We start from the raw sequence: 13,397 nt of genomic DNA on the forward strand, positions 1-13,397 counted from the left end.
AACTAGAGTTGTTCAAAGAGTCAGTACAACGGGCAAGAATTCTGTGGCTTTAGTGGGTTCCCACGTATAGACCTCGAACCTTCTTCTGGTCTGGTACTTTCCTTCAGAGTCATCAAGAAGCCAGAAAGCCACGTGGATGAGGATTTTTGTACACCCCTCAGCTGCTCCCATCTTCTGACCCCCACCAAAGGGGCTGGGCTGTTCATATTGTGTTTGCCCCATAGCTTCTCTGCACCCCCTTGCTCTCCTGCCCCATCCTCGTTGAGCTCATGTTGTAGGAAGCTTTCATCTCGGGGGGTGACCTCCCATGAATCCCCAGCTCCCCCTCAACCCTGTCCCTGACTCTTAACTCCTCTTATCTTGAACTAGGGCCCACTCTTAACTCTTAACTCCTTTTGTCTTGAGCTAGGGCCCACTTAACACATTGACCTTGATTGGACTGGGAGACCCACGAGGTATCAGACTTGCCCCTAGCAGTGGGGCTTCTTTGCTGCTCCCACCATCGTGGGGTCGAGAGAGGTACAGAGTCACAGGAGTGTGTCCCTCTGCGGTGAGCGGTCCTTCTCATCCAGATAGCCCATCCCAGAGAAGCAGGTCTTCCCTCACTACTGCACCCCAAATCCAAACCCTCTACAGTGATCCCTGCCTCCCTTTCACATATCCACACTTGAGAGTATTGTGTCAGATTCTATTTGCATAAATTTATATTGCTGCCAGAATCAAGGTTGAAAAAAAAAAAAAAGGTTGTAAATATGGCCCTGACTGTGCCTCTTACTTCTTCAAGTTTTCCTTTCTGGGATGAGGTACTGCGCAAGCCGTTGGAAAGTGCCAGAGCCACAGAAAAACTTACCCTGGAGTGACCCTGGATGAAAACTCACTTTGAAAAAGCATTATTTTTCAAACACAGGTTGATGGATGGGTAGATATGTGATAAGCAACACGTGCATGCCTGAGGGAGAGTCTGGGTGTATGGAAGTTCATTGCATGATCCTTTGCTGAAGAAATTTCCACAGTGAAATGTTAGTGGGGGGTGGTTGCCCCAGACAGTGAACCATTTTAATTTAAACCAGGCTCCTGAGCAGTGTGGTCCCAAGGCCAGAGCGTGGGGGAGCTGTGCAGAGATCGTGTCCATTCCATCTGGAAAGACTTCCTGTGGAGCTTTCTGCTGCCCCCGGCCCCAGACGGTGCTGGCCACACTCTGGTGTGGTGAGGGCGGGGCAGTCCTTAATCCCATGCCCAAGTCCATGGCCTCGTGCCACTTGTTGTCCCTCCCTATTTGTAACCCTGGAGCAGCAAGCGCTGAGCCCTCCTGTGGCATCCACATCCCATGCCAGCTGCATGCCTCAGCCTCCTCCTGGCCTGGCGTCTTCACAAAGGCCCCACATCTTCCCCTCCCAGGGCCCTTGCCATATGCCTCAGCTCTGCCTGTGAGATGTGCTGAAGCTCAGAATTGCCTGGGTGAGTGGAGAGGCCGTCCTGCGTGGGAGGGTTGGGAGGCCTGGCCTCTCCAGTCTCCCTGTCCCCTGCAGGTCGTAGACACTACAGGTCACACAGAGCCAGGGAAGCAGGGCCAGGAAGTTAAGTAGCCAGTGAAGAGGCTCTGGGGTCAGGTCGTGACCTAGGTTACGGTCACACTCAGTTCACACTGTCTAGTGGTCACAGGGAGGTTCCTGGGAGGATGACAGTGTCCATGTTTTCCTCTGTCCAGCACACACACTGCCACAGTCAGCCACTCTCACATCACACACACAGTCTTCTGAGCCATGATGCCCCTGCCCTAGACTCCTGCAGAACTCCAAAGCAATGCCCAACGCCCTGTGGGCAGAGGACAGGGCCACCCCCAACCCCCAAAGAGGGAGAGCCCACTGGCCACAGTAGGCTCTCGTCTTGGCCAGGGCCTGCTCATAGGAGGTGGCAGAGCCTGGAGTTGAAGCCTCGGGCTATAGTGCCACTGCTATACGACCTTCAACAAGCTGCTTTGTCTTTCTGCCTCTGTTTCATGGCTCATCAAATGAGGAAAAGAAGAACAAAACCTACCTCATCCGGTTATTGTAAGAACCAGTGGAGTTGAAAGCCTGGCAAATGATTCCTAACCTGAGGACTTAGGGCACTAGTTGGTGCTACTCTCTCTGCTCTCAGCTTCTGCTCCTCCTCCTTCGGGGGCTGCAGGTCACAAGGGCCAAAACAAGGAGTCAGCATCTAGGGCTAAGGGAGGACCACTGTGAAGTTTGGTCGTGGCTGTAACAAATTAACATTTAGTGACCTGAAGCAACACGGACTGATTTGCTTGCGGTTCTGGGGGTCAGAAGTCTGCGGTCATTGTCATGGGCTGGTCTCAAGGTGTCTGCAGGGCCGCACTCCCTCCCAAGGCTCAGGGAGAATGCACTCCTTGTTCTTCTGGCTTTCTAGAGCAGCATTCTTTGCCTTCCTTGGCTCATGGCCTTTTGTTCTGTGGTCATCAAAGCCAGCCACAGAGCATCTTGCTTCTGGTCTCTCACAGCCACCACCTTCTGTAGTTGGACCTCCTTTGCTCTTTCTCATAAGAACATTGCAACTGCATTTGGGGCTGCCTAGACAAAGCAGAGGATTCCTCATCTCAAAACCCTTGACGTAATCTCATCTGCCAAACTTCACCTTATAACATTCACAGGTTCTGGAGATTAAGGTGTAGACGTATTTGGGGACCATGACTCATACAACAACTGAGTCAGAAAGCTTTCCTGAGTCCTGATCCTGTGGCATGACTTGGTCAAGTTCTGGACCACTTGGAACCCTAGCCCAGACCCCACCAGGCCCAGCATGTTATTCCATGTCAGCACCAGGCCCTCTCTGGCTCTCTCTCCCGACACTCTCCACGGGCAGTCTTGTTCTCTGTGGTATCCCTAGGCTGACACATGGCCAGTGCTGGGAAATTATGTATTCCTGCATAAAGAAGGGTAGCCCTGATGTGTCTCGTGTGCTCTTTCAGGCCATGGTGAGTGTCACTGCGGAGAATGCAAGTGCCATGCAGGTTACATTGGGGACAATTGTAACTGCTCAACAGACATCAGCACGTGCCAGGCCAAGGATGGGCAGATCTGTAGCAACCGTGGGAACTGCATCTGTGGGCAATGCCAGTGCACAGAGCCCGGAGCCTTTGGGGAGACATGTGAGAAGTGTCCAACCTGCCCAGACGCTTGCAGCACCAAGAGGTAACAGCCCCGCGTTCAGCCCATGCCTGTCTTCCAGCCAGGCAGCCCTCAGGGCCAGCCAGCTGCACTCCCCACTGCCCACAAAATTCTTTCTAATAGTCACTGAAATGGTAGCTTTGAAATGCTGGTTCCATGGGTATATTGTAAGAAGAAGAAAACACACACACATATACACACATACACATACACAAACAAGACTGCTATTCTGTTCCTAAGCAAGTTTAAAAATTACTAGATTACCGAGTTGAATGAAATTAAACTGGTGTTGGTACTAAAAGCAGTGCCTTCTCAGAGCCCTGAGTGTGCTATTGTGTGTTCTCCAAAGGAAATGCGGTATGCATCTTTTCCCAGATGAATTCCATCCTCCCCATTAACATCTCCCAACGCAGTTTCACGAACACCGTATGGGAACTGCTGCTCGAAACAAAACATAATCAGAAGGTAAATAGGATAGAAAGGCACCCGACCTAGATAAGGCGTGCCAGAAACAAGCGCAATGGCTTTTGAATTTTCTGCTCCATTTATACTGATAATGGAGCGCCGGCCCTGAGCTCTGTGCTGCTGCCGAATGTAGAAATTCTCTAGATACGACTGGGCCTTCAGTGGCCCGGCCTGGCACGCTGGCCTCCCCATGGCCCTGCCTTGACCCTACCAGAGTTCGAGGTGGGGAGTCACAGAGCTCAAGCTGTGGTGCTCCCTGGAAAGCTCTTGAAACTTGCTGGTGAAGCAGCTGAAAAGCCGGGGTGTGTTGGCGGGGGGGGGGGGGGGGGGGGTGGTGAAGCAGGGACCCAGACAGATGACAGCAGCAATAACACGGACAGTGTTTCTCTGGCTGGGGAATGCAACTGGGTGGTTTTCTGCTGGCAGAACTCCCTTCCACACGCCTGGCCTAGGCGGACATGAAGAGTTCATGCTCCCTGGGGCCGCGTGGCTGCTGGTCAGTCTGTGTTTAGAAATGATCTGGTGGCAGGGCCTCGGGCTGGATATTTGCCACAGATAAGCCCAAGTGCGGGTAATTGAAAGCTGGCTAATGGTGGAAAGGCAAGATGGACAGGGCAGGGTCTTATTTTGTTTAATTGGAGAGGTTGGGTGGCGTCGGAGAGAGGGAAGCCAGATCCTCTTGAGACCTGCTGAGACTGAAGACACAGAGATCCAGATAGAAACAGACTGGGAAGGAGATTGGTGTCCTGGACTGGAGCCCAAATAGCTGTCCCCACGTGAGCTTGGAGTCACAGCCATCACAGCATATGGTATCCAAGGGATGCGCCCCCAGCTCCCACTAGCAGAGACCTCGGAGTGCTGCTCTCAGACCTGGGGGCTCATGAGGTTTATGCAGAGTGGAAGCAACCCAGGGCATCACACACGACATTAATAAAAAGGAGCCCAAACTTCAGTCGTCCCTTCCTACGGAGCCGCAGGGCAGTACAGGATTGGCTTGGGTCTGTTAAAAGTCCTCAGGGGAAAACAGCCATCGCTTTAAATGTTGAAAGTACTTATTACCCAGAAGACATAGACTTGATGATTTATTAGCACCAAAGGGGCAAGGAGAGCCATGATGCCATAAGGACGCATTACTGTTCCTTTGTCTTTGTCTTTAGACCACACTGATCCTCGGTTCTCTTTCACAACCTACTTGCAACTTTAAAATTTTGTTTTTAAACAAAGTTCTTTTGACAGTGACATATATCAGGCCAGTTCTCTACTTGCTGATTTGCTGAGGGCCGCCAGGCTTTGAATGTCCTACATCCTTTTTTTTTTTTTTCCCTGGGGTTTCAGGGCAACCAGTCTCCACCTTCTAAAACCAACCAAACACACCCTTCACTTTGGGTGAGTTCACCCTGGGCGCCAGCTGATTTCAATTAACAGGCTCTGAGCAAAGTTTCTCTCTCGGCAACTTGTTTTTTTTAAAAGGTCAGACTTACTTTAAAACATAACACAAGTTTCAGCCAGTGTGGGCAACATGAGCTAAACTGATTTGTCCACTTGGATAATTAGGGAGTCCTTCCTGGAGGGCACCTGGGGCTGTAGTTTAAGACAGCAGGGCAGAGAGGCCCTATAGATCCCAGCCTGACCGGAAGCATCCATTCTGTTTGCTGTGGGTTAATCCAGGAGGCTGGCCAACGGGCAGGCCAGGCCAACTTGAATGAACAGCCCTGGAGCTACCCTGCCTAGCCCCCAGCCAAGCCCCCGCTGCCTGCTGTCTAGGGCTCGGACTGTCAGAAGAAATGCAGTCTTTACGCTCAGGTTCCCAGCTCCAGAATGCTTCTGCACAGTCAGGCCTAGGAGAGTGGGATTTTTGTGAACAATTCCAGGGTGATTGAATGCTCAAGCATATCATTACTCTCATTAGAAAGGCTTGGCCACTTTCTCTCCCTGATCCACTCCTTGCCCATTCCTTAATCATATCGAGGAAGTGGGAGGGGTGTGTCTGAGGCAGGACGCCTGGGTGTGGGGCCCGCTCTGCCATAAATACCATCTGGGCTTCATGTGCCTCCCCTGCAAGGGGACCTGCTGCAATGACCCACAAGCTCCCTTCCTGTTCTCATGTCCCACTTTGCAGCTCCCACACTAGAAGCTTCTCCATCCCCTGGAATTAGAGAGCAGATAATAGGGGCTGGGGTTGTGGCTCAGTGGTAGAGCACTTGCCTAGCATGCATGAGACACTGGGTTCAATCCTCAACATCACATAAAAATAAAATAAAGAGAAGTAAATGAAGGTAAAATAAGATGTTAAAAAAAAAAAAAAGAGCAGATAATAAGGGCCACGTGCAATCTCTCCACAGTTTGTCAAAGGGATCTCCAGACATGGAGCTCCCCGGGTCCCCACAGGTCTTGGGGTGAGCAGGATAGTTGTCCCTGTGTAGCTGAGGTGCTGTGAGGTCACCCTTCACTCTGGGGCCAACAGCAGTCACAGGGACACAGAGATTTGAGCCCTAACCCAGCTTCCAAATGCACTCTCCTGGGGGCTCCCACCCGGCTTGAGGACCACCTGCGACCCCTCAGCTGGGTTGTTTGGCCTGACCTTCTCCTCCCTGGAGTTAGCTTCTCCCTGGCCTTTGTGTGCTCTGTGTGGCCCCCCAGCCCACCCTCAGAGATAGGACACCACCCCCCAAGTGTTACACTCCTCGGCCAAAGCCTGCTTCCCAGCCTGCACCTTCAGAGGTCTGGTCTCCTTGAGGTGACCTCAGACGGGGGAGGATGTCTGAATCAGGTTTGACTCTGTGAAGTGTGGTGACAGCCACTCACCTGGGGGCATTGTCATTAGGCGTTTTCACTCACTGTCTGATTCGGCTGCTATCTGGGCTGGGAGGAGGAGAATTCATAGGGCCTCTCTTTGGCTTCTCATCCTTCTTCTAGAGAAGCCCCTGTTATACCACCTGGGGTCTCCGTAGCCTGGATAGACTCTAAGGTAGACCAGTTACCAGGTACACGTCCAGCCAGGCCCTGGGGAGCCTGGCAGCAGGGTTCCACCTGGAGGGGGAAGGAGCTGGAGCCTGAAGGACCCTGAGACAGTGGTTCTCAGCCTCCGTGGGTGCCAGAATTGCCCAGGAAGCCCCAACCTCAGAGATGTGGCTTTTGTGGTGTGGTTGGGTGAGTCCAGTGTGTGGGAGGGGCCGGAGCCCTGCCCCGGGGGATGACGGGGACAAAGCAGGGGCATCAAGCACTGGCCGTGGGAGTTTGAGGACCCTCCAGAGGGGCCAGGACTAGTTTTATCCCCCAGAAACCTCTTGCTTGAAGCCATCTCCTCAGCCAGGTGTTCGGCATGGCAGGGTGCAGGTGGATTTGGCTCCTGTCGTCAGAATTCCAAAGGTGACTCCCCAGACCAGACACAACTATAAGCTGACCTGTGTCCCTCCACGGACCCTGGGGCTGCCCACTAACAGAAGCAAGAAGGCAGAGCAGAGAGTCCCTGAGACTAGACCTCTGAAATTGGGACCAGCTAAGCCTTCAGGCCCTGTGTTTTTGGGAGCTGGGTGGGACCGACACACAGAATCTAACAGCCACATTTATTTCCTCTTTTCCAAAGAGATTGCGTTGAGTGCTTGCTGCTGCACTCAGGGAAACCTGACAATCAGACCTGCCAGCACCTGTGCAAAGATGAGGTGATCACGTGGGTGGACACCATCGGTGAGTGTCAAGGTGGGGACAGGGTGCCGCTGGGGATTTCCTCCTCTGTGGAGAGGAGGGTGGGCTTAACCGCGAGTTAGGAAGTCCAGCCTAGGCTTCCTTGGCATGACTTCTGGTTCTGCATAGAGACCCTGGGCTGAGTCCCCAAGCCTGTAAAATGGTACAGATACATTGGGAAATAGCTTGGCGATTGGGAAATAGTTCAGCATTGAATCCCCACACAATCCAGAATTTGACTCCCAGGTCTATACCCAAGAGAACTGGGTCTATACACACACCTGCACACAAATGCCCATAGCAGCATTAGTCACAGGAGTCAAAACTTGGAAACCACCCGAATGTCCACCCACTAATGAATGGCAAACAAAATGTGTCCTGTCCATGCTGTGGAATCACATTGGTCATCAAAGGGAGTGAAAACCTGACGCATGTGACAAGGTGGGTGAGCCTCAAAAACATTAACTAAGTGAAACAATGCCAACAGGAGAAAGCATTCCATAATTCTATTCGAAATGTCCCAAAGAGAGAGAGCCTGTGGAGACAGAGTGAAGATGGGGGTGGCCAGGGACTGGAGAGAGGGAGAAATTGGCATTGACTGCTGATATGGATAGATTTCTTTTGGGGATGATGCAAATGGTCTGGCGTTAATGAGAATGGTTACATAACATGGTGAGTTTACTTAAACTGACTCTGTATTTTAAAATGGTTAAAATGGAGGGAGGGAAAAGAGACCACATACCTGGAAAGTGAATGTGCCCCCAAAGACCTCAGGCTGTAGACCTGCCTCTGCCTTGACTCCAGCTTCTGCAAACTCCCGGCCCCTGCCTCTTGTCTGTCTCAGTCCTGGCTTACCTCTTGTAGACTTCCTTGTTCCCACCTCCCTGATTTTTTTTTTTTAATTTTTAGTTGTAGTTGGACACAATACCTTTGTAAAAATAAAAATTGATTTATTTTTATGTGGTGCTGAGGATTGAACCCTACCACTGAGCCACAACCGCAGCTCACCCCCCTCCCTGATTTTGACTGTCTGCTTGGTTAAATGATGGCCTCAGAGAATGTCAGGTCTTGTATTTATTCCACACATATTCCTTGAGCACCTACTGTATGCCAGGTGCTTATGTTATGCCTGAGGGGACAGCAGGGAGCTCACCATAGTCCCTGAGATACCATCTTCCTACCCATCCTCTGACTTGCCACTTGGGGCCTGGTATATGTCACATTTTGCCTGCAGACCCAGGGCCAGTTCCCCAGAGCCAGGCACAAGTGGTCAAAGAAGAAAAGCGGCCTTCTAGCGTCCATTGAAGTGATTCTCTTGGTCCATGCACAGCTGCTTCCCAATCGAGCTTTCTGAGGTGAATCAGCAGATAAAGTTCATGTTCCAGCTCATCATTTACCCTTTTAAAATAAACGTTTGCCCTCATGAATCCCAGGCATTGGAGAAGGGGCTGAGAGAAAAGTCCAGACCTTTGTGTTTGATAACCACACTAATGTATCAGCTCCCGTGTTAAAACTCCTTTGATCCACCAGGTTCAAAGGGCAAGAGTGGAAAAGCGTTTCATGTCATAACATTAACCTTTGGTTGCTGCTCAGGCCAACCTGTGATTGCTGCCCAATTTCCTTTTCCTTTGTTTCCCTGCTCACCCTTTTTCTCTAGTTCCTTTCCCTCCTAAAGATCAGTCTTGCAGCTGGGCACCAGAGCACATGCCTGTAATCCCAGGGGCTCAGGAGGCTGAGGCGGGAGGATCACAAGGGAGAGGCCAGCTGGACAACTTAGCAAGACCCTGCCTCAAAATAAAAACTACAAAGGCCGGGGGATGTGGCTCAGTGGCAGAGCTCTTGCCTAGCATTCAGGAAGCCTTGGGTTCAATCCCAGGTACTAGGGGAAAATAAAATCAGTCTTGTAACCCCAGGGAAGCCACAGAACGCCACGCCTAGACAAGGGGACGGCGACTCCTTCCCACAGGTCAAAGGCAGCATGGGGCAGGGAGGAAGGGGCTTAACTCTGGGGAGTGGGGCCCGCTGGTATCCAGGCCAGGGCCAGGGAATGGCCCGACCTCCACCACTGACTCACTTTATCTTTGGATATGGGCATCACCCAGGAGACCAGCCTTGCGTTCAAACATCCTCCTCACCTCCGGAGGTTGTTTTTGGTTTTACATCTCAGGGAAGAGCTGCCTCTCGGCCTCTGTAGCCAGCTTTCAACCCAAGTGGACTGGGGAGAAAGTGGTCAAGGTGGCTTTTTCTTTTCTTTATCCTCCTAATTTCCATCGACTCCATTCACCCATTCCCACCCACACCCATTCAAGGCTGCCTTTTTCACCTCATCCCCAGCAAACACTTCAGGGGGCTGAAGACTCTGACGTGATCCACATGTCACCAGAGCAATAAACTCAACCCGGGGCCTGCGATCCCGCTGTGAGACCCCTGAACTCATTGGAAAGCCCGCCACCCCTCTCAGTGGCTGTCTCCTCCTCCTTCTCTGAGGTGCTGTGCTCCCCGCCCTGACCACCAGAGCTCTGGGCTGCCCAGAGACAGGCTCAGGACGTTCTGTTTGCTTTTCTTCTAGTCAAAGATGACCAGGAGGCTGTGCTTTGCTTCTATAAAACTGCCAAGGACTGCATCATGACGTTCAGCTACGCAGACCTGCCCAGTGGGAAGACCAACCTGACGATGCTGAGGGAGCCAGGTAGGTGGGAGCCCGAGGGACCCCACCCAGAGCCCAGCCCCTGGGCCCAGATGTCTGATGCTGCTCCCTGCTCTGAGGCTGTGGCCCATTCCCACCCTAACACCCGCCTCACCATCCTTCCCAAACCAGGCATACAGTTCACTGTGAAGATCAGGATCTAAGGCCACTGTTGCCCGACTCCTAGGGCTTGAAGAAAGATGGGCACACAGCTGGGGGCCTGGGATGAGGGCAGAGCTGTGGGGGCAACGGGAGCCATAGTAGGGCAGGACATGCAGAGAGCTAATAAGGAAGGAGCCCTTGTGCTCTGCAGGGAGGGTGGGAGGTACCAGGTCTGGCCCATCAGGGCTGGGCCCTTGCTCGAGTCGGGGAGCATTCGGGTGTGCACACTGCCCTGGCCAGCTGCTCAGGCTTCCCAGGGTGGATGACAAGGAGGGAAGTTGGAGCGCCGCGGGCAGTGTTGCTGCTGGCCGCCACACTCGGCGTCCTGAGCCACTGCAGGGGCCAAACTTTCATTTGAACAACAACTCAGCCTTGCGTGTTGAGCCCAAGGACCAACAGCCTTGAAGTAACTGGGATTTCTAGATTACCCGCTTTTATTCTTCTATGGAGGGAAGGGAGCAGAAAAAGTTTTGCTCTCTTCAATTCACAGCATTGCAAACGCTTATTCCAAATTGAACCAAATCATCTCGCCTGCTTTCCATGGCCAGAGACCCAGGGAACTGCAGTCCCAATCCAGGACAGGTGCCTGTCAGAACAAGGCTTTGTTTTCAAGCACTGTCTCTGTGGTTGTTGAAAATAAGCACACATAATCCCAGCAGCTCAGGAGGCTGAGGCAGGAGGATTGCAAGTTCAAAGACAGTCTCAGTAAAAGTGAGGCTCTAAGCAACTCAGTGAGACCCTGTCTCTAAATGAAACACAAAAAAAGGCTGGGGATGTGGCTCAGTGGTTGAGTGCCCCTGAGTTCAATCCCTGGTACCCACATCCCCTCCCAAAAAAAAAGAAAAGAAGCATATTTGATCCAAGGGGCTCCTTCATATTAAGGGTTTAGAAATGTTGGCCAGCCTGGCCCTTGTGGAAATGGTTCATGCCCCCCTTTCTCTGTAGTCTGTCCCTGAGACCACGGACATGAACACTGAGCCAAGGTCTAGCGTCCTGTACTAGAGCCTGGGCGGGCCAAGGCGAGGGCGTGGTCTGTTAGGGGACGTGCAGCTGTGCACCAGGGCTCTCATGGAGACTTGGCTGTTGACTAGCCACGTGACCCTGGAACAGTCACTGCCCCTCTTTGGATCTTTCACTCTCTGCACAATTGGGGAAAACTGCCCCCCCGCCACTGTCAGCCACACAGAGGCACCAGGGGATCTAGGAGAGGGCAGAGGAGAAGGCTCTGGGGGAGGCACACCTTTCATCTCAGGTGTGCCTGAGGCTGGGGGCAGGAGGGGCACAAGATGTTGGTGGCTTTGCCAACGCCCCATGTTCCTGGTCTCTTTTCAGAGTGTGGGACTGCCCCCAACGCCATGACCATTTTGCTGGCCGTGGTCGGCAGCATCCTCCTGATTGGGATTGCACTCCTGGCCATCTGGAAGCTGCTTGTCACCATCCATGACCGAAGAGAATTTGCCAAGTTCCAAAGTGAACGCTCCAGGGCGCGCTATGAGATGGTAAGCAGAGGGGACGGGGGCGCAGAAGAGCCTTCCAGGCCGGTGGCAGGTCTGAGCTCAGCCGTGTGTTAGCAAGAGAGGTCCCCTGGCATCTTTAGCATTAAAAATTAAGAATTGACCCCCACAGGGCTGTGCCCAGTCTAGACAACGACAGTGCACAGAGTCCTGCCCCAGGCCCAGGCTGGGAGTGCTGTGGGGCAGGGGCACCTGGCACAACTCAAGCAGAAAGAGTCCACACAGCTCAGAGACAGTGGGCAGCTCAAGTAAGTTGTTATGGTCTGTTAGGAAATTCTTCTGAGGGAGCCTCGTCTCCCCAGGCAGACTGCAGGTTTGTGGAGGCCTGAGCACACGGGAAGCCCCCACTGAATCCCAGGAGAGAGTGTCTGTCACAATTGGAAAAGGCCTTCAGAGACTCTCTGACCCGATGCTTCATTTCGGAGACAAAGAGTAAAAGTTCAGAGAAGGCAAGAGACTCTCCCAGGGACACAGAGCAAGTCAGAAACAGAGCCAGCCCTAGAGCACAGATGGTGGTCCCCCAGCTGCATGCTCTGCCTGCCCCCTTCCTGGCAGCTGACCATGAGGGGAAGGGCATCTAGTCTGTTGGTTTACGTGGGAGAACTAACACAAGTCCTCTTACTGTCACACCCTGCAGGCTTCAAACCCCCTCTACAGAAAGCCCATCTCCACTCACACAGTGGATTTTACCTTCAACAAGTTCAACAAATCCTACAACGGCACCGTGGACTGACAGCGCCCCCTCCCAGAGAGGTGCAGAGGGACTAACAAAAAAGACTGCCAGGCCCGGACAGCTGCTCACGTGATCTCGGCTCCCTAGATAGGCAAGCACAGAGAAGCCCTTCTGGCCAGCCTGGGCAAGGAGCCCACCACCTGCCCAGGAGGGTGCCTGGCCATGCCACCTGGCTGCTGGGCCAGAGCCACGCAAGGGCACCTCCCCTCCAAGCCTGGAAAAACAAGAGGACTTGGCGCTCCTGGCTTTCTCCGCCATGTCCAGCGTCTTGTCTTGATGAACTGCTGAGATGCTGGGCTGCTTCTGCCTCCCTCGCTGGCCAGAGAGAAGGCTACTGGGAAGGGCCAGAGTGTGCAAAGCCAACCTGCGGCCTGACTTTTTTTCCCGTTGGTCATTTTTATATGAAATAAAAAGATCATGCATTTATGGCGTAGTTCTGAGGGCTGGGAATCCTCCACCTGGTTTCTGTGCCCTGCACGTGGGTGTTGGTGATGGATTGTTAGGTGCCTGTTGAAGGTACATAGTTTTCGAACGTCTGTTTTCCTCTCCTGTCCGTGTTTGTTTAGTACTTTTGTAATGAAATGGAAAAAGATTGTCTGCAATTGAAAGTAAAGATTCAAACAAAATGTGCTGGTGTCCGCCTGATGCTCTCTGACATGTGTGTTCCTTAATGAATGGTCTTGTCTGCTGCCCCAGTGACAGGGATTCTAGCCAGCCTGATACTCCAGAGCAGGCTCCTCAGACAGGGCTCCCTGAGGTCAGAAAAGTCAGGGTAGCTCAAGGGAGCTCTGAGCAGGTGCCTTTGGCCCCTCCCAGGTTTTGCTCAGAGTTGTAGACATGAAAACCACCACTCGGGCATGAAACTCACCTCCCCTGTTCTGTCCTGTTCTGTTCTAAGGTGCTGAAACTGGAAATAGAAGGTACAGATGAAAAAGGGTCAAGCTATGCCTTCCTCCCAAAACCACCTCTTATATATCATCCTCAGT

The 13,397-nt window shown here is 52.5% G+C and overlaps 1 protein-coding gene across 2 annotated transcripts in view; it reads left to right on the forward strand.

Annotated features, from left to right (window-relative positions):
- Itgb5 (integrin subunit beta 5) overlaps window positions 1-13,037 on the forward strand; it is a 114,125-nt gene extending 101,088 nt beyond the window's left edge. The window contains exons 11-15 of one of the 2 annotated variants that reach the window (XM_076868025.2): window positions 2,969-3,191; window positions 7,219-7,319; window positions 9,886-10,005; window positions 11,497-11,634; window positions 12,316-13,037. In XM_076868025.2, the coding sequence (XP_076724140.2) occupies window positions 2,969-3,191; window positions 7,219-7,319; window positions 9,886-10,005; window positions 11,497-11,634; window positions 12,316-12,446 (713 nt within the window). In that variant the 3' untranslated portion in view covers window positions 12,447-13,037. Of the gene's footprint in view, window positions 1-2,968; window positions 3,192-7,218; window positions 7,320-9,885; window positions 10,006-11,496; window positions 11,664-12,315 lie in introns of both variants that reach the window. The other variant, XM_076868024.2, reaches the window with a different exon arrangement.
- The last annotated feature ends 360 nt before the right edge of the window (window positions 13,038-13,397 follow it).

Source organism: Callospermophilus lateralis, chromosome 10 (assembly GCF_048772815.1).
Source record: "Callospermophilus lateralis isolate mCalLat2 chromosome 10, mCalLat2.hap1, whole genome shotgun sequence".
Lineage (NCBI taxonomy): Eukaryota > Metazoa > Chordata > Mammalia > Rodentia > Sciuridae > Callospermophilus > Callospermophilus lateralis.